A 22,924-nucleotide genomic window follows, 5' to 3' on the forward strand; every position below is an offset into this window, starting at 1 on the left:
TGCTTTATAAGTACTAATAAACAGCCAATATCCAAGTAATGTGTTTGCTAATAAGCAACAAGTTAATAGTGAGAATTGAACCCTAAAATAGTGTTACCTTTCTCCATTCCGATGTTTTCAAAAATGTGGTGCCGCTAGTGCTGGGCGGTATGAACAACATTTTATATCATGGTATTTTTCTAAATTATATCGGTTTTGCGGTATATGACTATTTTTTTTATTTATGACCAGGTGTTAACCACATTTTCTACTAATTGAGAGAGGAAATACGGCAGTAGATTGACTTGAATACCCTATTTTACTGTCATGATGAGTGAATATTGTAAAAAATTCCACAATAGTTAATCAGGTTTGCAAAGACCCACAAAATAATGCCGTGAGGAGACAACAACCAATAAAACACAGTTAATAGAGGCCTTCTGACGCGAATCGATGCGTTTGTGTGAGAAATATCCATATTTAAAACTTTATTATATAAAATAACTAGCTTCTGGCAGACAGCGAAAGAATAACAACTGAACTGACGCATGCACAGAGGATGGACAAGGCTCGAAATTGTGACTATTTTGGTCGCATATGCCCCTGAAATTTAATCTGTGCAACCTCAAAATATATTTGGGAGCATTTGTGCGAGTGCAAATAATTGTTAAAGGGTAACTTCAGTGATTTAGCATTAGGCTTTGAATCAGTAGAAACCCGGTAGAATATTCAAATTATGGTACTTTCCCCCCTAATATCCCCCTGAGACGAGAGAATTATGCATTTTATTTCTGGAAAAATTCATCCGATGACGCAAATATCGTCATTTTGCGCTCCTCTGAGGATTTTTTGGCCAGAGGCTAAAACTACAGCCACTAGATGAAGCTGTTCCGCATGTTATCAACCCGTCCATAGGGGAGAGATCTCACGCACAGAATGTAAAGACACAGACGGCCGCACGGACAAGCATAATAGCGGAGCGCGGTGCAGAGTAAAGTGAGTGTTTCAACTTTTCAACGAATTCCTGGTATAGTTTAGCTTCCATATTGCGATCTGAAAACGTGCCAGACTGGGGCTTAACGTTACCTCAGCTCTGCTCAGCTCGAATGAAATCTGACACTGCTGCATCTGTGACGTGACTCTCGTTCGGCTCACTCACACTTTATTGAAAAGACACGTTCAGTTTTTAATTGTAGTATTTATTCTCTAACTGAACGAAATGATTATTACTAGGAAGATCAAAACGACGGTGTACGGAGTGGCCTCGTAGGGCAGCGAAGCAAGTGCATTCTGGGAGTTGTTGTCTGTCAACCACATGAGACAAATACATTTTCTGTCTTTTCTCAGTCTAGAAGGCACCAAATTCAAAAATAATTTCACATTTCTACTGCATAAATGACCCAGTTTCAATACAAAGCTTACTGCTAAATCACTGAAGTTACCCTTTAAGGTGCGACCTGTTTTCATTTCTCTACAAAATGTTCGCTAATTACTGCACAGTATGTGCCTGTTGTGAGCTGATACAGTGGCCGGTTCACCGTTCTATCATATAACCAGTTAAACTTAATCTTTAAGCTCTTAACTTTTAAAGCAGATTTTAGGTTGGTTAATATTAGCTGTCAATCACTACCATTCACTGTGCTCCGTTGTCACTTGATAGGGAGCTAAGTAGCATGCAAAGTACAAAGAGCTGAAGAGCAAACAACTTTTTGAAGGGGCAAATGACAGGGAATTTTACTTGCCTGCCCGACCAGACAAGACGCATAATTAAAATGTCAACACCAAAAAAAAAAACTTAGGAATCACCAAAACTGATTTTATTACATTTAGATGGTTGATAATAATGTATGTACTATAATATACTAGGGATGAAACGGTATGGAAATTTAACATCACGATTATAGTGACCCAAATTATCACGGTTATCAATATTATCACGGTTTTGTTCAAATGAGATGAAAGTGTTCAAAAAGAACAGATGCACACACTTACAGGGTTTTTCCTGGGTCAAAAATGGTCTTCGGTGGTGGCTGACAGACATGGTCATTCATACATACACACACACGCACAGTAAAAAAGTACCCTACCCACGTGATCTGCAAGCGCAATACTGACAATATATTTTAAATAAATTCAAAGAAAGTTTGTAACTTTTGCTTATCTTATTTTGATCCCACATGAAAAAATAATGTAGTATATTATAGTAAAATTACTCTAGTAAATACTATAGTGTTTTTGAACCGTACTATAGTAAATATACTGCAGTAAATTAACAAAGTGTAGTAAATACTATAATATACTATAATATAGTATTTTTTCATGTGGGATACCTTGATGTTTGTTTTTGTTCCTCATTTTTACACTATTTACTGATAATTGTTTTGGTATATAATCATATCAATATTAAAAAGTAGTAATAAATAAATGAACAAATAGCCTAATTTTCTGCCATATACAATTTCATAAAATTATCAGCTAGCTAACAACAACTTTGTTCTGGGTTCACCTCACTCCAGTTTAAACTAAGTGATGTGGCTATTTATTTTACTACACATTATGAACATAAATAAGCTGAAAGAATGTGAATAATTACAACTAACTCTTACACCCACTCTTGCTAAATTGGGTAAGCAGACGTGTTCTGAGTAAACGATTAAACTGATTCGTGAGTTCAGTGTTGGACAGATCAGTTGTTCTAACCAGTCGTTAAAATGATTCGGTTCAAAGGAGTCATTAGGTGGCGAATCGGACATTAGCAGACGCTTTGTGTGCGAATCCCGTCTGTTAGAACATCGCAAAAGATTTGTCAACACACAGAAAACACTTCATAACTGGATAGGATTTGTTTCCCGTTTATTGAAAGTATGGTTTGTCAGCTGGTCAGAGAATCAGTCAATGTTTTTTGAGCGCATTTCACACCCAGCGGTAATGAAAGGAAAACATTGTTTGATAGCGCAACATGGATTCGGTCTTCCGACCTTTTGATTTTGATTAACGTAAAATGTGAAACATTAGAAAGCTAAGAATGCTTATTTTGAAGACAGAGAGAGTGCGAGCGGGGGAGGAGCTCTGATCGTTCTCTCTGTCACTCACTTACAAGCGCAGCATCTATTCTACATCATTCATAAATCACAATAACTCATCAAATAAAGCTTTGGCGGGACAAACATTTGTTTTGGCGGCCGCCAAAAAATTTTCAATGTAGGAAAAACCCTGACTTAAAACATTTCAACAAGTTTTATATTTGAAAATCAACAAACAACAAATAACTAAAGCAGCTCTATGCACTTTTTTAAGCTAGATTCTATTCAGTGGGATTTCCTTCCTTATAATGGCCGTCGTCAATAGCAACGCATAACTCATAAATAATAATAATTTGTCGTAAATATAATCTCTAATATTATCTCTGTAAATATATTCTCAAGCAATATTCAATATTCAGTGTTCAGCAATGATGCATTTAAATCTAGCATATTTTGTGTAAGAGCCCAAACGGTATCCTAGTGAAATAATGCATATCCATATTTCCATATGATTTAACAGTTTATTTTATTAAATATCAAAATGTGTGCATCATACCTGACACCTAAATGAACACTTTATAGTCAGTTTTATGACTGATTCTCTTCAAATGCGAGTGAAATTTGAATCGTGTATAACGTTACCAATGTTGTATGTAACTTTAGAGACGGTCCCTAAATACGCCTGCGTTATGCCAGTCATATCAGATGCGCTGTGGTTCTGCTGTTTTTTTAAACCATTTTTGCTGCTGAAATAGAACAAAAACAGTCAACCACTGTATGATGAATGAATCTCCTGCATACATCGCACGTTTATCTCTAAGACCATAATAAGTTCAACAGCCAGAGTGGCTAGTGTCGTGTGCAGCCGAAATAACGTTACACCCGCAAATGGCGGTTGTTAATGTCCAGCCCTGATTATTATCCCTTAAATGTCACCCTAGTCTTGTCTGAATTTGTTCGTTCTCTTCACGTTATTATTTCCTAGACGTAGTTTTGGTATTTGGGTCAAAGTCCACTTGCCTTGCGTTCGTAGTTTTGAAGTGTTTCAGCGACTTTCTTCTGGCATGTTCTGCAGACAGGGTGACCATCTTCGATTAAGTTTCCCTCAGGACTTTTGTTAAAGCCAAAATATGACCGCCTCAGATTTGGTCCTTTTAGAAGTCTGAAAAATCTCCCGGCGCTGTCACTGCCATCTGCCATTTCTTCTCATTCAAAAAACAGCGGTGCTGCAGCCTGACTGACGCTGACTGGACCGTGAGTTTTCACAATCGTGATAATCGCACGCGGTTTTAATGATAATTAAATTTTATACGATATTACTAACCGTCACTATATTTTATCGTGGTTTATCGTGAAACCGGTAATCGTTTCATCCCTATAATATACCGACGCTAACGGCTGTGCTGTTGAGGCTCGCGCGAGGAAAAAAAAAAAAAAAATGCTCACACAAAGAAACTCAGTTAACATACTGCTGTCAAAATTCCCAGTGATTTAGTTTTTATATTTTTAACATATGATACAATTAAGCAACATCACACCAAGAGTGTTGTTTTCCTGAATACCATCACGATTGAAAATGTGACATTTGATTTCATAGCAACAGTTCAATAAACAGTTCAAATCAAGTCACTAGGGATGCACCGATATGATTTTTTGGGGCCGATACGATACCGATTTTAACAAACAATTATTGGCCGATACCAATATTTGTCACTTGTCACTTGCCCTCTTATTTGAAATTTTGTAATTTAAGATAATGTTTTTAAAGTAAAAAGAAACAAAAACATTATTAACTTATAGCCTACTAGCTAGTTTATTGCTGCATTATCAAATAATTTCTAATGAACATACAGTGGATCCTTTTAACATTCAACAGGCCAACATAAATATGATATACACACAACAGAAAATATGAAATAAACAGTGCTTTTTAAGTAGGTTTAATAATACTGCATATTCTTCACTGTATAAATTAAATTCCTATAGTATTACATTGAGACGTAGCTCTTCTGTACAACATTAATCCTGTCACAATTACTTTGTTAAACTGAACTTTAATTTTGGTTTGTTTTACTGAACTTTTATTTTGATGGATTGCCGTGTGCTTCGAGTTCCTGTGTGTGTTTTGATATGACGATAGATTTTGTTGAATAAAACGGTAAACTGCTCATGAAGTGACTGGAGATGCATTCGTGTCTCATATTGAGGTGGCAGAGGCTGAAAAACACAGTGCGTGTGTGAAAGAGATAATGTTAGGCTAAATGAAGCCGCGCGTCTTCATTCATTCACAGAGAAACATGCAGGATTCATATTTAAACAGTCTTTTTGGGGCTTAATATTCACAGACACTAGTCAGTCCCTCCAGAAAAACGCGATTATGCGATCGCGTGATTTAACGCATAATCAGCCAAAGTCCGCATATTCATGCGGGGGCCGCATTTTTTCAAATACGCCGCACTTTCGCCGCATAAATTGCCTATTTCCGCGTGCAAAATATGCGGGGCTATCATGATTTCATAATCCCCGCATTTTCGTTGCAAAAAAAGTCATATATATTAGCAGAAAGTTGAAAAATTTTCGTTTACTTCACACAAGAGCCGCCATTTCCGCCTATTGCCATGGGAACGTTTTGAAGTGACGTGATTACCCGACGCGAACGTCATCGAAAAGCTTCAAACCCCGTGGAGAAACCATAGATACCGGTGAAACCATGATGAAGCACAAACTCCCATTGGCCAACAAAAATAACAGCAAAAGAGCAAAGCAGTTTCCCTGTGTGCTGACTGATTTCAAAACACAGCTTTGAAGCGTTATGAATCAATGAGTCGATTCAGCGGTTTGAAGCGTTATGAATCAATGAGTCGATTCAGAGGGTTGGATCGCCAAAGTCACGTATTTCAGCAGTTTGACACGCGATCCGAATCATGAATCGACTCGATGATTCATAGCATCATGATGCTGTGTTTTGAAATCAGTCATCACTATATAAGTCGTTATTTAGTTTTTTTTGCACACAATAACTATTATCGTCGCTTCATAAAGTTATTGTAGAACCACTGTAATGAGATGGACTTTGTAACGACGTCTTTAGTAGGCTACCTTTTATGGGTCTTGAGAGTGTACATTGTGCCAATGGAGGCCTTTCTGAGCCATCGGAATTCAACTAAAATATCTTAATTTGTGTCCAACAACATAAAGGGAAGTCATTAATGACAGAATTTTCATTTTTAGGTGAACTAACCCTTTAAGAGATTGCACTTTGTGCATTGGAAGCACTCAAATGTCTGTTTTGTATAGCGACATCTGTAAAACAGGAAGTTATTTATTAATTTTTTCAGAAGTTGTAGCATATTCCTTTTGTAAAGCTACAGAACTTGATTGACTAAATGTTTTGTAAATTTGAGCCATTATTAAGGTCTTCAATAAAACAAGATGAGAACTTAAATATTCCAGCACTTTCTGTGATGTAGTGCTTTTTTTCTCTTTCTCATCAAACCGCAGTTTTTGCAAGTTCCCGCAATTTTATCGCATAAAATTGCATAAATATCCCGCATTTTTCATCGCATTTAAGAAAACGTGCCGCATAATCAAGGATTTTTGCCCGCAACAATCACAAAAAAAAGCCGCATTTTTCTGGAAGGACTGACTAGTATGTATCGCCATTGATTTAAGTGACTGACAAAACTTTGTGCCATTCCGGATTATGCAGTAAATTTTGTTTTTATGACTCTATTCTGTCTGCGTTGTCCGCATCGCGGAAATGAATCCTTATGAAAGTTTAGTCAAGAGTAGTGAGCGATTTATTTTTGTTTGTTGATCTTTTGTTGTTTGATAAACATTAAAACACAGACAGCAGCGCTGCAGGAATATTAATCTTGGATTATGCAGCAGACATTATACAGCTCAGTGCCTTCACGCAGTTCATTAATAAACCATCGGTTTGTTATATAGGCCTTTCTCATGATATCGCTGATATGGCTGGTTGTAAATGTATCAAAAAATGGCCAATAAATATCGGCGGCCGATAAATCGGTGCATCCCTATAAGTCACTTACATTTTAGTTTGCAATATTTACTGTTTTTGTTCCGTTTCAGCAGCGAAAATTGTTCCAAACAAAGATCACAGCAGAACCACAGCGTGTCTCAATACTCTTCCATTACTGAATGATTCAGCGTTTTGAAGGAATCTGTTGAGTCAAAGATTTAATGACCCATTCGTAAAGAACCGCCTCATTCTTGGGCTGCGTCCGAAACCTGGAAATTGCTGCCTTCGGAGGACTCGTTTCAAGGCTGGTAGGCACCAAGGCACGTCCGAATCTAATGTTAGCTTCACTTCCTGTCTTCAGAGATCCCTTAATCTGATTGATTTTTGAAGGCAGCATATTTGTATCCTTTGCTGCCTTTCATATCCCACAATCCTGTGCTTTCCATTCCGTGACAGTTGAGTTGGGAAAAAAAGATGGCGTCCGAAAGTTGCGTTTTCTGGTCAGTGTGTGTAAATCTATGTTTTTTGCCAACATTTTCCAATTCTGATGTCATTTCTAATGATGTCATTCTACTAATTTAGTAATTAAATATTTGTTTATTTCTGTCCGATATTAGTTTTGTGAGGTGCCTTCATGCACAAAACGCTGCCTGCAGAGTCATTGTCTGATGAGGCAGCGATGCAACGAGTAAGCTGCCTAGGTTTTTGAACGCAGCCTTGTTGTTTGAACGAATCGTTTAATGAATGACTCAATGACTCACTCATTAAGATGGTTACTTTCTGCCACCTACTGGTGGTTTAGTTTCATGTTTAAAAGTATTATTCTTTTCAACATTTCTTATTTGTATATTCAAAATATATTTAAAACAATCTTATCTTTCAGTGTAAATTACTTAATTTGATTGGCAAAAGCCCTATAGTGTCTATTATTTTAATTTAATTTATTTATAATTGAAATGTAAGAATTAAAATTGTTTTGATTTCATAAGATTAGGGGGAAGATGCTCTTTATAAAGGTAAAAAAATGTCCTTTGGGTAAATAATGCAAATGTGCAGATTTAAATATGCCATAGCTGATAGAACACTGGTGAGAATATTGTTTAAGAAACAATTATACTTGCAACACAAAAATCCTTTTTTTTCTTTTCTTTTTTCAGACACAACTTTGTAGCACCGGTGCTACCAAATAAAAAAGTTAATTTCAAACCCTGATAGAGCAAAACCTCTGCGTATGCGTCAGTTGAGTTGTTCACTAATGAAGCAGCTTATTGATTCTTCTACTTATTTTTTGTATGGTCCACGAGAATCAATAGCATCCACTATCGTTTCGGACACCACTACAAATGGCTGTCCCCTCAAATACTGCCCTATTTGAGGGTATGGGGTGATTTAGGATTCAGCCATAGGCTGTAATGCGATCTCAGCTGTGCCCTAACTACAGTGCAACAGTGGAAAGGGACCCCTCTCAAACAGTGTCACGCTGCGCCGCGCTCCGAACGTTGTTTAAGCGACATATATACATATACAGTGTTACAAGTATTTGATACACTGCCGATTTTGCAGGTTTGCCCACTTACAAAGCATGTAGAAGTCTGTAATTATTATCATAGGTAGTACTCTTCAACTGTGAGTGACGGAATCTAAAACAAAAATCCAGAAAATCACATGGTATGATTTTTAAGTAATTAATTTGCATTTTATTGCATGACATAAATATTTGATACATCAGAAAAGCAGAACTTTATATTTAGTACAGAAACCTTTGTTTGCAATTACAGAGATCATGCGTTTCCTGTAGTTCTTGACCAGGTTTGCACACACTGCAGCAGGGATTTTGGCCCACTCCTCCATACAGACCTTCTCCAGACCCTTCAGGTTTCGGGGCTGTCGCTGGGCATTACGGACTTTCAGCTCCCGCCAAAGATTTTCTATTGGGTTCAGGTCTGGAGACTGGCTAGGCCACTCCAGGACCCTGAGATGCTTCTTACGGAGCCACTCCTTAGTTGCCCTGGCTGTGTGTTTCGGGTCGTTGTCATGCTGGAAGACCCAGTCACGACCCATCTTCGTCCTGTCCCTTTTGCAGAAAAGTATCCCCAAAGAATGATGTTTCCACCTCCATGCTTCACAGTTGGGATGGTGTTCCCAAGTTTTACTCATCCTTCTTCTTCCTCCAAACATGACGAGTGGAGTTTAGACCAAAAATCTCTATTTTTGTCTCATCAGACCAACTGACCTTCTCCCAATCCTTCTCTGGATCATCCAGATGGTCATTGGGAAACTTCAGACGAGCCTGGACATGCGCTGGCTTGGGCAGGGGGACCTTGCGTGCGCTGCAGGATTTTAATCCCATGATGGCGTAGTGTGTTACTAATGGTTTTCTTTGAGACTGGTCTCAGCTCTCTTCAGGTCATTGACCAGGTCCTGCCGTGTAGTTCTGGGCTGATCCCTCACCTTCCTCGTGATCATTGATGCCCCACAAGGTGAGATCTGGCATTGTGCCCCAGACCAAGGGAGATTGACTGTCATATTGAACTTCTTCCATTTTCTAATATTTGCGGCAACAGTTGTTGCCTTCTCACCAAGCTGCTTGCCTATTTTCCTGTAGCCCATCCCAGCCTTGTGCAGGTCTACACAGCTCTCTGGTCTTGGCCATTGTGGAGAGGTTGGAGTCTGTGTTTGATTGAGTGTGTGGACAGGTCTTTTATACAGGTAACGAGTTCAAACAGGTGCAGTTAATACAGGTAATGAGTGGAGAACAGGAGGGCTGCTTAGGGAAAAACTAACAGGTCTGTGAGAGCTGGAATTCTTGATGGTTGGTAGGTGATCAAATACTTATGTCATGCAATAAAATGCTAATTAATTATTTAAAAATCATACAATGTGATTTTCTGGATTTTTGTTGTAGATTCTGTCTCACAGTTGAAGTGTACCTATGATAAAAATTACAGACCTCTACATGCTTTGCAAGTAGGAAAACCTACAAAATCGGCAGTGTATCAAATACTTTTTCTCCCCACTATATAACCTGTATTGCTGTATCATCAAAATTCATATCACAACAAAACTTGGATTTAGTATTAATGTAAGTCAGAATTTGTGCGTATAACAAATAAGATTTGCATTTGTGGATCCGGTGACGCACATGCATTCATTGACTCGTTTCTGAGTCGATCCTATTTGATTCATTTGGATTTTGAGACTTTCATTTCGCCGGTTTGGCCTTGGACGATCCACACACACAGCTGTCTAAGAAAACCTGCTGCCCCTAGATGGCAGTATCCTGCCAAAACAGACAACGGCACCATGAGCGTTATTCTGCCTATAAGACGCTTTGTGTCCTCGTTATAAAGACGAGGAAAATGCTTAACAGTAGGCTAGCATTAAAAAGGTATTAATAACGCATAAACTACTTTGCATAGGCAAGCAGCTTAAATCAGAGAAAACCATTATAAAATGCTTAAAGGTCCCATGGCATGAATTTTTTTATTATTATTGTATAATGTTTCCTGAGGTGTACTTATATTGTTAGTATGGTTTTTACATAAAAAAGTCATAATTTAGAAATAAAAGGCATTTTTTTCTATACTGATATTAGCCCACTGGCTTGAATGCTCTGTTTCAAGGGGTGTGTCTGCTGTGAGACTTCAGTGAAAACGCCCACGGTTGTGATTGGCTGACATCTATGCAATTTAAATGAGTATTAGATTATGTGGCGGAGGGGGCGTTGTTTAGCGAGACACCGTCAGACTCTGCAAGCACTGCCAGTCCAGAGAGAGACGGAATGGGCACTCGTGGAGCATCTTGTTTGTATCTGAGAGTCCCAGCCACACGATCCTGTCTTCTTCCTCCTTATTTTACCAACTCTGTAACTTGTGTAACCCCTCCAAACCCACTAAACTACTTTTTTATTTTTATTTTTATTTTTTATAAACCATCACAGCCATCGAGATTAACGAATCGTCAAAGTGTTGATTATAACATTGTTTTTTAGATCTTTTTCCATCACATGAACGGCTGCAGTGATGAGCATTGAGTACAGACAGTCTGTTGATCGCGTGAATGCAGTGATCTCGTCATTGCAACGTTATTTCTCTCACAAAATACTTTCACCACAACTAACAGCAAACACGACGTCGACATGAATACAGTAAGAGCTTTGTTGTGCAGCATAACAATGTCATTCGTTATTATGGCAGTTTGGAGAAGTGTGCAGATACGCTCGCGTGTGATTGACAGATCCGAACATTATAAAGAGTGTTCTTTGATCGCTTTCTGCAGTTTAATCACTTAAATAACGGATTTGGTTCATGCTACTAACAGAAACGATGTGAAGTTTATCGTTTTACTCACTGGCTTGATTCACTGATGCATTACGCTTGGGGCATCGAGACGGCCAGCGGCGTGACTGACAGTATTAAACGATTTAGAAAGAAAGTCTGTGTGAACTTGAATATTTAGCTAGCCTGACAAGCCAGACCCACATCAAGATGTTGGGTCTGGAAACTCACCATTGACAGCGCTCAATCCGAGGGGTGGGATAAATGGTTGTCTTTCAAATTCCCTCTGCACGCAATTGGATAGCGCCAAAACCAACCAGAGCGAAGAAGGTGAAGCCGAGCTAACATTAGTTGATAGACTTTCGCCGTATGCGGTCGGCAAAACTTCGAACATATCATCTTTTCTTAAGAATGACTTCAGTGCCGTTCTTTGTCCTTTTCTCAAAGAAAAGCTTAACTCCAAGTCTTCCAGAGTCGCGGCCAAAGCCGATTCAAAAGACGCTGTTCGTCAGCTTTGTTTACGAGTAGCACGCAGAACCTCCGCAACTCTGCCGTGACGTGCCGTCATTATGTTAAGCCCGCCCACTGACTCTACACATGCTGTGATTGGCCTGACCAGAGTTTGGTTTTTCCAGCTCTCAGGTCTACCGAGAGTTGCTAGACTACACTCGCGGCAAAATACATTTTCTGCAGCTAGGGTGCATCTAGATTTCTAGGCTAATATTTAGCTACACCTCAGCAATCACTGATCACAGATTAGGCATTAATGAACACTGTTACTCACTGTTTGTGCTGACATCACGACTGATAAACTGAATCCATTTTCTCCAAATTCTCTGGGCGGGCAAAGCAGAGGAAGGGGAGGTAACCTTTCCCCGTATGACGACATAACAGGGAAGATTTCGGATCGGCTCATCTGAGCTTTCATTTTCTCAAAGGCAGAGCAGGACACCCAGAACTCGGTTTACACCTATCAAAATTTCTAGCCACTTGGGGACCATATACAGGCTAGGGGAACTCATATTAATGTTAAAAAAACCTCATAAAATGAAAATTTTATGCCATGGGACCTTTTAACCCTCAGAGCCCGACGGCATCGCCCACGACGTCACACGGCACCTCCGATAAATATCTATATTATTTCATGAAACTTTTATCGATTTTCTTACCGTTTTTTCCAGCAGAAAGCTAACGAGCTAGCCATCACGGGGGTGTCTTTGGTGTCTTTGTAGCCTTTACAGAAGGTTTTCTATCCAGCCTGGAACATGTGCATCTTTTTGGAGTTGTTCAGCAATAAATCAAAACGCTTACATCCAAGATATATCCACTTGATGTCCATAATTTATAAATTTTCCGTCATTTTTGCCGCTAGCGCGATGCTAGCTGCCATTTTGGATGAGGGTTTGACCAATGACAGGCTGATCCGTCATCCACATTGGTGTGCGTCATTACGCATGAACCACAGTTCTTTTATTGTGAAGAGAGAGAGACGCACGGCTAGTAGTGAGGAGAGAGAGAGAGAGACGCGCTGCAGTTTTGAGTAGTTTTGTGGAGAAAGTTTGAGGAAAAAGTTTGAGTAGAAAGTTTGAGGAGAAGTTCCTGATAGGAACTGTTTTGAGGCTTGGCACCAGTAAATATCCAAAATCCAAAGAGGCCAAAAGCGCCTGGACTTTTTTTGGAAAAATGTAAATAGTTTTGGTTCTGTATAAGTTATCATGTTTATTCCTGAGTTCCAGGACTCTAAAGACTTGAACAAACTGTTTTCCAGAGGAAATATGCTTAGCTTTTATTTATTTGTGTGTGTTTTCAATAAATATTTGAGTGATTCAATTTCCGTTTTATGTTTTCATTTGTCTTTATGGTCCCATAACTTATTTTACATTCAGGTGACATCAATGCAACACAAATATACTGACAGAGCAACTTGTCTTGAAAAAAAAGAGGCGTGTCAATTGTCTGTGCACAACAGGGTTGATGTTTTACAAGCTTTTTTAGTAAATAACACCAGGCGGAAAATTAATTGTAAAAATACCCTTAGGTCTTAAAGGGTTAATATGCAATATAGCGCATGTTCAATAAATTGTATAGCCTACTTTTAATATCTACTTTTAATATAAATTTTAATATTTTTTATAGTACTTTTAACGTCTGGCAGTTTTGGTTTGTTTAGGTGTAAATTGCAGAAATTAAAAAATAAACTCGGCTGTTTTTGGGGAATTCAATTAGGGATGTTATCTTGTTTAATGATTGATTGGTTTTCCACTAAGATGAATGGTAAATAGAAGGCAAAGCGGTTTTAAAATCTTTTTAGTTACCCAGTTTTGTATTCCAAATGTTTGTCTCTGACAGTAACTTTACAAGGTGGTAGTGCCAGTGTTACCGGACACCTTTTATTTATTTACTTATTAGGGGTGTAACGGTACACAAAACTGACGGTTCGGTACGTATCTCGGTTTTGAAGTCACAGTTCAGTACGGATTCGGTACAGCAGTTTTACAAAATTGTTTTTTATAAAACAGTGGTTTAATGAAAAAAAAAAAATGCGTGTCTGTCCTTAAATTAATTCAGTTATAACTAAAAGTTTCTTAAAGATAATGCTGTAAACCAAATCGGGAGCCCTTACTTACATATTGCTATTAAAGATTAACAACAGAGCCCAAACTATTAGCCTAAATTAATTTGCTATTTATTTTTAGATATAATAATCAACACTCATAAGCTTCACATAAGGAAGTTTTTGCATTAACTTCTAAATCTAATTATTAATTTTTTCTCCAATTCGTTGTTGAAATATAATCATTTAGTGGCTGTAATTTTCATGACAGGTTTATTTAAACATACATTAAAAAACAAGACATCACTAACAGGCTAAGTAGTATATAATGAATAGTTTCAAGTCAGTTGAATCACCGTTCTATATTAATGCGCTGTTTTCATTGATATGCACACACATAGGCCTATGTCACTCGCTCTCTCTGCTTTAAGTGTTCAATGTTGGCAAATTACCTTTGACTTCACGTCAATGCACAGCTAGCCGTTGATTATACCTTACTTAAACCACATAGCTTGACGTTAATTAGTTACGATATTAGGGCTGCTCGATTATGGAAAAAATCATAATCACGATTATTTTGGTCAAATATTGAAATCACGATTATGTAACACGATTATTTCACATGACTTTGGGAATGTGTTGTATTTATTAAAAATACACCTTTCAACAATTCAATTGAAATTGTAACATTTGTTGTACTTTTTGAACTATTAAAATAAATAATATAACATATATTCAAATCAAAGTATAAAAGTATTCACGTAAAAATGATAATCACAAATAAATAAGATCAACAATATGGTTCGGCTAGAAATGCTTTTCAGGTACGTCTAACATTAGTTTTCAGGTACAGAAATGTCTCAAATGTAAAATAACAGTGCATATTTGAGTGCATAAATTAAAGATGAATCCTATTAAACTTACAAAAGCTATTCAATCCGGATCGGATATGCGTCGTCTTTATCGACTGTATAAAGTTCACTTAAGGCATATACAGACTATGTCTGCTAGGATACTCATCAAGATGGACATGTTGACATACGTTTTGTGTGAGTTTGTCCGTTCAAGAGCAAGACTTGAAAGAGAACTCAATATTTGCGCGCTGTGAGACGTGTGCGCGCTCTCGGATGAGCGCACAGAGATACATTTCCTCACAGCGCGCGCGGCTTCTCATTCGCGTCTTCTGGCACTAAACCCGGGTGATGACGGTGAAAACGACTGGTCATATTTAAACATACGGCAGCACTCGCATGCATTGAACAAAGTTTACAAAGAGAGAATTATTTGAAAAATATGAGGGGAAAAAAGGACGTTTACACGGCACCCCTGCTCTCGTCAGTTTTTGTTTCTTTATTAGATTGTCATAGGTCACTCTGTTTAATTTTCAAGTGGTTAAACAAATTCGTGGTGTTCCCTTGCGTTGCAGCCACTACCATGTAGCAAATCTTAGCATGTTTCTGCTCGTCGTCTGATTCCTCGAAGCCAAACTGTTCCCAGACAACGGAGTTGGTTTTGCCTTTTTTGCTCACCAAACGCTGCTGTAACTGCCCTCCTTCTGCCATCTTTACTCGCGCCGAGTTTTTAAATTCCAGCGGATGATATGCACACGAGACTCCCGATCTGAGAAAGTTTGTGGCTTCGGGAGGGGCGGATGAGCGCGTGCGCGTTTCATTCAGAACGCAAGGCAAAATAATCGTTTTTTCTCGATTGTACTATTTTGGTGATCGTTGGGAGGCAAAATCGAAATCGAAATTCGATTAATTGCACAGCCCTATACGATATGCTGTGATTTTTACATTTAAACATGGATTTTTATTCTCATTTTACATTTTACACAAGTTTCATGGAAGGTTGGAATATGAACAAGAATGTATTGGTAGATGTGTACGGACCCTGTAATAAACACTCCAGCTTTGCTAGCAAAATAGAAAAAGATTCTCATATATAAAATGAATTAAATAAGCAAATGAATGAGTAAAGAATTAAGCAAATAAGCAAGTTAATGATTAAATAATTAAGTTTTATTCAAATTACCATTGGTCTTCCATAGTAGCATGCATTTATTTAGATCATGATAACCCCAATTAAAAACACGCATATAGCACCTCACTACCATGATAAAATGTAACACTGGTTTTTGGTATTTGTGGTATGGTATGTCACGATACAGAAGAAAAGATTTGCTGATACTTTTGTTTATTCACAACTTTCATTTAGTATAATTAACCCTTTAAAAATTAGCATGTTTAATCATGCCCCCTGACCTGCAAACAAAGCTTCAAGTGTACTTCAGTTTTTATGCGTACTCTAGGATATGCGTACAGTGTGCGTCATTGGCATAGCATCTGCCTAATCGCATCTTTTCTGTTCGTTTGTCTTCCATATGGAGTGTATTTCGAAATGCAGCTGTAAGCATTACCTAAAGGCTCAAGTATACTACTTTTTCCACGTTCTGCACATTTGAGCGTGCAACACAAAAACTAGGCTGCACTCTGTCGGTGTGCACGAACATCAGCGGACTGTACTGATGACTGAGTGGAACGTGGATAAGGAAAGTATACTTTTGGATTAAGCGTTTGCATCAAAACTGAAGTATTCTTTGGGCTTAAGCATGTTTTTGTGATCTCTTCAGTCAGTCCGACCTCAGCTGCTACTACAGTAGACATGCCTCATCAAACCACACATACAGAAACATGAGCTGTACTCAGGTCACATTGTTTGTCTTTTAAAGATACCTGGACTGTGCAAAAGAATTTAGAGGTCTCGAGACATGTGAGCTGAGCTACTTTTTAAAAATACAGCGAAAATACGACCAAAGACATTTTAGTTAATTACATAATTAATAAAAGCTCATGCAATACAACATGTCTACCTTAGACAGATTGAAAAACATATCTGGCCTTTAGTCCGTATTGTACCAATGATATGGGCATATGTTGATTTTGTCATGTTTATTCAGTATTTATTAGATTTTTTTTGTTTACTTTAGAGTCTTTTCTCAGCAAATGTTATGCCAATTAATCAGATTTAAATGCATGCAATGTCATTCATTCAACTGGAAGTTTGACTAAATGGCGACTAAAAGTTTTAATCAATGGCTTTGCTGGTGTCAGTGAGGGTATGGTTTACTTTGTATCTAATGGTCATTGCAGGATCATTGGGAAGCTCTTATATCATTTCAGCACTTCCTGATGAATGGTATTGTCACACTGTGGAGTCGCGGTGTTCATTGGAGCAGACCATATTCATTTTTCACAAGTCAGGCCACAGTCTACAGATTCTGAGACATGAATGTTGCCCATTACACAGAAGATAATCTCTTTTTTAAAACCAGATTTCCATCTTCAGACTAATTTAAAGTTTCTTTTTGACTTTATTTTACTATATAGAAATGTGTGCAATACCACATCCCTTTTTTTTTTTTCTTGTTTGGTAAATAACATGAGCAAACAGTTGCTGACACTGGCTCTTTCCATGCAGGTGGAATCGTTTATACTAGACCAGGAGGATCTGGATAACCCCGTACTAAAGACAGCTTCAGAGCTTCTCCTCTCCAGCGCAGCAGACGGAGCTGACCTCAGAACAGTAGACCCAGAAACACAGGCCCGGCTCGAGGCATTACTAGAAGCAGCAGGTACATCCTCCGGCCAACCCTGATGTGATCGCATTAAGCTTAATGATTTATCCTGTGTCTGCATGCATGTGCTCACACTTGTTTATTTAACATGTCTTCACAGTGCTGAGCATGAGACGTGCTTTTGGTTCTTGTGTTTTAAGGTTTTCGAGCAAACTGTTAGAGAGATCCTTCAAATGGCTTTTGTTGGTTATTTTTTTGTTGCCACAAAAATCCCCACATAATCACAAATATTTATAAATCTATAATTAGGGCTGCAACAACTTCAGCAAAAATTTCACTAATGATTAATTGCATCTTTGTATCGTGCTAAGAGAACCTTTCTATAAAAATGCATTTGCTAAATTGCTACCTTTCAAATGTTTGGGGTTGGTCAGATTTTCTTTTTACGTGCACCTTGTTGCCATTTTTATGGGCTGAAATTCAACATGGTTGTATATTTAAGATGTGAACATTTCAATTCAAAACATTTCAACACATTATTATTAAAAATTAAATAATCCATATTCACCTCAAAGATTTCACTTCCAAAATATTAATTCTGTTTAAAAATACAACCTATAATATTCAACAGGCAATTTTCTGGTCCATTTTATTTCGCTTTACAAATTAGCTTCCACAAATTCAGTGGTACAAATTCAACAGTTCCCATCCGGGAACTGCTGGAATAGCAATAGATTACTGAGCATAATCTCCATCTGCTGTTAGTCGATATTTATATTGTGATGATTATCAGGGCCATATATATATATATATATATATATGTGTATATATGTATATATGTATATATATGTATATGTATATGGTGCCGCAATTCAGAGAATCTGAAGGATTTACATCACGTAAATTAATCCACATCTCACCAAATACAAGTTAGTGAGTGACTGGTGAACTGGGAGAAGAATAGACTAAACTATAGTTACTATATACTGTTTATCTGACATAAATGAGACCTAATTAATTATAGAAATAATTATAACTGAAAGGATTTTTATTCCTGCTTCCATAGACATCAGTGTATTTTTTGCTAGTACTTGTGTGCATTTAAATGTCTGGAACCTAAATGAAACATTATGTGGTTGAAAACACTGAACAGTTGCGATTTGTGGCACCGAAATGAGGAACCGAAATCTGCATTCTGATTCGGTCCGGTTACATACCGGTTATATAGGTACCTTCAGTACCCAGTGAAGTGAATTTTATAATGAACAAAAAGCAAGCGCTGTATCTGGGTTTCTCTGCAAAAAAGCTCACGGTTACAGTGTATATATATATATAGATCTATTACTGATTGAGCAGCACAGAGGCTTTTTAAGTTCCGACACAGAAATATCTGTATACAGAGATTTAGCACTTAATATAGCCCTGTAAATCCTTAACCTGTTTATTTTTACATGCTTTACATCCTGTAGTGCATTTTCTCCATATGGCTCGCTGTGAGCTTTCGTTGCATACAAGTGCTGATGGTCTTAGGGTCAATGTCACATGGTTTGTGTGCATAGCATTTTATAATTGTTTTATTCTAAACTAGGAAACTGGTGGTTGATGGTACTTGACACCAAGTTTTGCCATGTTCTGTTGAGCTAGTATGTGTGTTGTGCCATTGTGTGGGTTTGTTTTGGGATGAGTTGGTTTGGGTGAGGCCCAGCGTGTTAGGCCTGCTTCTCTTCACTGGCCTGCCCTGCCCCATGAGCGGATAGTTATCTCGCAGAGGAACCAAAGGGGGAGATTAGTGGCAACAATGGATTTCCATACAGCAGCAGCAGCATTGCTCATGACTCAGCACTGGCCTTTAGTACACTTGTGTACTGTGTGTGTGTGTGTGTGTGTCTTCATGTGTGACCATGAGCATCTCTATTGCCTTTTCCATCTGCAGAACGTGTGTCTTTTTCTATGTTTGGTCGTTTGTTTCTCTGTGCTTTGTTATTGTCTTGCACTTAATTGTTCACCCGTTATGCTGTTCGTAAGTTCCCTACTGTTTACACATGCTTTGACGTGTTTTCATTCCACCTGAACCACACTATTGTGACTGAACACCTCCTATACCACGTGTTTTACTGCTACCACGAGTATTGTCTGTTTTGCGTCATCATAGGAAAGCAAATACTGCTCTTCCTGGTTGAGGTTAAATCTCTTGAAATCTGTGTTGCCACTTGTCCTGTCCAAAAACCCACACTTGCTGTCTTGGTCAGTCGAGAGCGTGTGTATGCGACAGGAAATAATCGCGCAAGACTGTCTCGTGTTAAAAATGCCAAAGTGCAGTTCCCTTAATGCACACTAAACCCTTAGTATCTCGAATACCGCTTCAGAGCTGTATCCAATGCATTATGTTTGTGCCCCCCAAAAAAAGTTCCACTGCAAGTTAAATTAATTAGTTATTACATATAATTTATTAGTAAAACAAAGTGTTGCACATTTTATTAGTGCAAAGATGAGTCGACTGTGTATTTTGTTCAACATTTGCAACTGCTTTAACAGAAGACATGATTTTAAAATAGTGGTGCTTCTAATTAAATGATAGTTACATAGTGACTACTGAACAACATTTAGACGTTTATTTTAAAATGCAAAGCATTTTTGCAACACTGTAAGTGTGGGTAATCAAAAGTTATATACACACTTGCAGTCTTCACGCCTACTTGAACACTTGGGCCAAATACAGAAATACATCATGTAAGTAGACAAGTGGTCAAGTGCAAAGACCGCAAATGTGGGTATTTGGACAGGACAGAAGTACAGTTGGCTAGTGGTCATTTGTTTCAAGATGGAGGGGACGGTCTATGCTGAAATAGGCCTACAGCTGTTTTCATGAAAATGCAAGGTGGAATTAAAAACAACCTGCTAATCAAATTTGAGGGTTGGGAATGGTGCATAGCACACACATTTCAAGACATAAAGGCCCTTGATTTACTGAGATTAGAGGTTGACCGATTGGAACTAACACAAAAAGAAAATTCTTAATTTTTGCTGAAGGGCAAACATGGGAAAACTCTTGTGCAGTTTTGCGAATGCACTTGGTCTCTGATGCTTTTGGTGACGTCTTAGTCACTAACTAATAACGCAACGATTTGCAATTATTAAACTTTCGTGTACAATACAGTGCAAAAGTTTGGGGGTTGGTAAGAAATTAATGAAGTTGAGAGGTCCCTTGTAACGAATATAATGTTTTTCGTGATTCTTTTGAAGAATAGAAAGGTCTAAGGTTGTCAAAGCTATAAGGTTCCAATACTCTTCCGCAGTATCGATATACTGATACCAGCTGTGCTTTCTTGCTCTCTCTTCTCTCTGACAACTACACATCCGTCTCCTCTAGCGATGCACCGATCCACATTTTTTCACTTCCGATCCGATTAGGGATGGCGAAAACTAAACATTTTCTTGACCGACCACCGAGCCTCATTAACCGGTTGAAACCGGTTAACCGATTAGTTTAAAATATGCTGCGCTATTTGAAATAACAGCCGCGAGCCTGCAATTTCGCAACTGTCGCATCTCTCTGCCGCTCTGCCTCCCATGAGTCCCGCAAACGCGGCGCCGAAGAGCTTGTTTGTAATCGGAGGACAAATGGCTCCTTAGTTTCGAAATGGTTTGGGTACAAGGTGATCGCGTTGAAAATAAAGGCATTTGTCTAGCGTTAGAAGCTCATTTGAAACATTGCCGCAGCTCATTTAAGAAAATGACAGCTCCGAAGAGACGCCGCTTTAGTTCGAGGTAGTGCTAACAATAATAAAGAAAGATGATGATCAACACCTTATGTGTTACCACTGAAATGTAGATGTAATATATTTCCAAATGTAAGCCCATCTTATGCAGAATGTTGTCTAATAGACTGCAACACGATAAAACCAATGGATAAAACAGGCACCTTCAGAATGCGTAAAAGACGCACCGGCCAAGGCAGGTCTAACTCACTGTGTGCCTTCTAATTAAGCACTGTTTCACACAAGTTGCAACTTACATCTGTGTCGTTCTTTTTGGTGAAATGGTCCCACACACTACTTTTCTTTGCACGCTTCATACTGTCGTCTGCCCTGGCTCTAACCTCGAGTGTTTTAGCCTGTTTACTTTTTGCAAACCTTGTGAGCGCGCAAACCCAAACGCTGTGACCTCGCACCAAACGTTTTTATTGGTTTATTAAGTACAAACAGGTGAGTTATGAAAAATTGAGTGTGAGGGATTTGTTCACTTCACACAAAAAGATTTTGGAATGAGATGGCTAACTGTAGTAGCGTTTAGTCCACTGTCTATAATAGCCTAATTTAGAGAACTTTTTTTTTTTTAACTGACAACTTTGATCGGTTAACGTTGATACGGTCAACCATCGGTCAAACGGTCATCGGTTAACATCCCTAGATCCGATCCCGATACCTGAATTTGGATATCGACCGATACTATTCTGATACCAGAGCTGTGTTTGCTACGTATTAGGGATGAAATGGTATGGAAATTTCACATCATGATAATAGTGACCCAAATTATCACGGTTATCAATTTATATTTGAAAATCAACAAAAAAATAAATAAATCAGCTCTAAGCACTTTTTTTAAGCTAGATTCTGTGGGCTTTCCTTCCTTATAATGGCTGTCGTCAATGGCAACGCATAATGCATAAATCTCTAATATTATATCTTTAATCTCTAATATTATCTCTGTAAATATATTCTCAAGCAATATTATCATCAGTGTTCTATCAGCTGTGACGCATTTAAATCTAGCATATTTTGTGTAAGAGCCCATACAGTATCCTAGTGAAATAATGCATTTATTTTCATATTTTAGAGTTGATTTTATTAAATATCAAAAATCCAAAAGGTGTGCATCATACCTGACACCTAGATGAACACTTCAGTCAGTTTTATGACTAATTCATTCTCTTTAAATGCCATTTAAGATAGAAACGTGTATAGCCTACCAATGTTTTATGTAACTTTAGAGACGGTCCCTAAATTTGCGAATGTCAAGCCAACGTTATGCTGGTCGTATCAGATGCGCTGTGGTTCTGCTGTGTTTGTTTGAAACTATTTTCGGTGCTGAAATAGAACAAAAACTGTCAATCACTGTATGATGAATTAGGGCTGTGCTATTAATCGAATTTCGATTTCGATTTCGATTTTGCCTCCCAACGATCACCAAAATGGTACAATCGAGAAAAAACGATTATTTTGCCTTGCGTTCTGAATGAAACGCGCACGCGCTCATCCGCCCCTCCCGAAGCCACAAACTTTCTCAGATCGTGAGTCTCGTGTGCATATCATCCGCTGGAATTTAAAAACTCTGCGCGAGTAAAGATGGCATAAGGAGGGCAGTTACAGCAGCGTTTGGTGAGCAAAAAAGGCAAAACCAACTCCGTTGTCTGGGAACAGTTTGGCTTCGGGGAATCAGACGACGAGCAGAAACATGCGACGTGCAAGATTTGCTACATGGTAGTGGCTGCAACGCAAGGGAACACCACAAATTTGTTTAACCACTTGA

At 38.2% G+C, this 22,924-nt stretch overlaps 1 protein-coding gene across 3 annotated transcripts in view; it reads left to right on the forward strand.

The window, feature by feature from the left end:
• The window catches only part of ankhd1 (ankyrin repeat and KH domain containing 1), a 73,359-nt gene that overhangs the window by 24,048 nt on the left and 26,387 nt on the right, over positions 1–22,924 (forward strand). For all 3 annotated transcript variants that reach the window (XM_079834789.1, XM_079834790.1, XM_079834791.1), the window contains exon 2: positions 17,299–17,452. In XM_079834789.1, coding sequence (XP_079690915.1) covers positions 17,299–17,452 — 154 coding nt within the window. The remainder of the gene's footprint in view (positions 1–17,298; positions 17,453–22,924) is intronic.

The sequence above is a fragment of the Gobio gobio genome, assembly GCF_949357685.1.
Source record: "Gobio gobio genome assembly, chromosome: 14".
NCBI lineage: Eukaryota > Metazoa > Chordata > Actinopteri > Cypriniformes > Gobionidae > Gobio > Gobio gobio.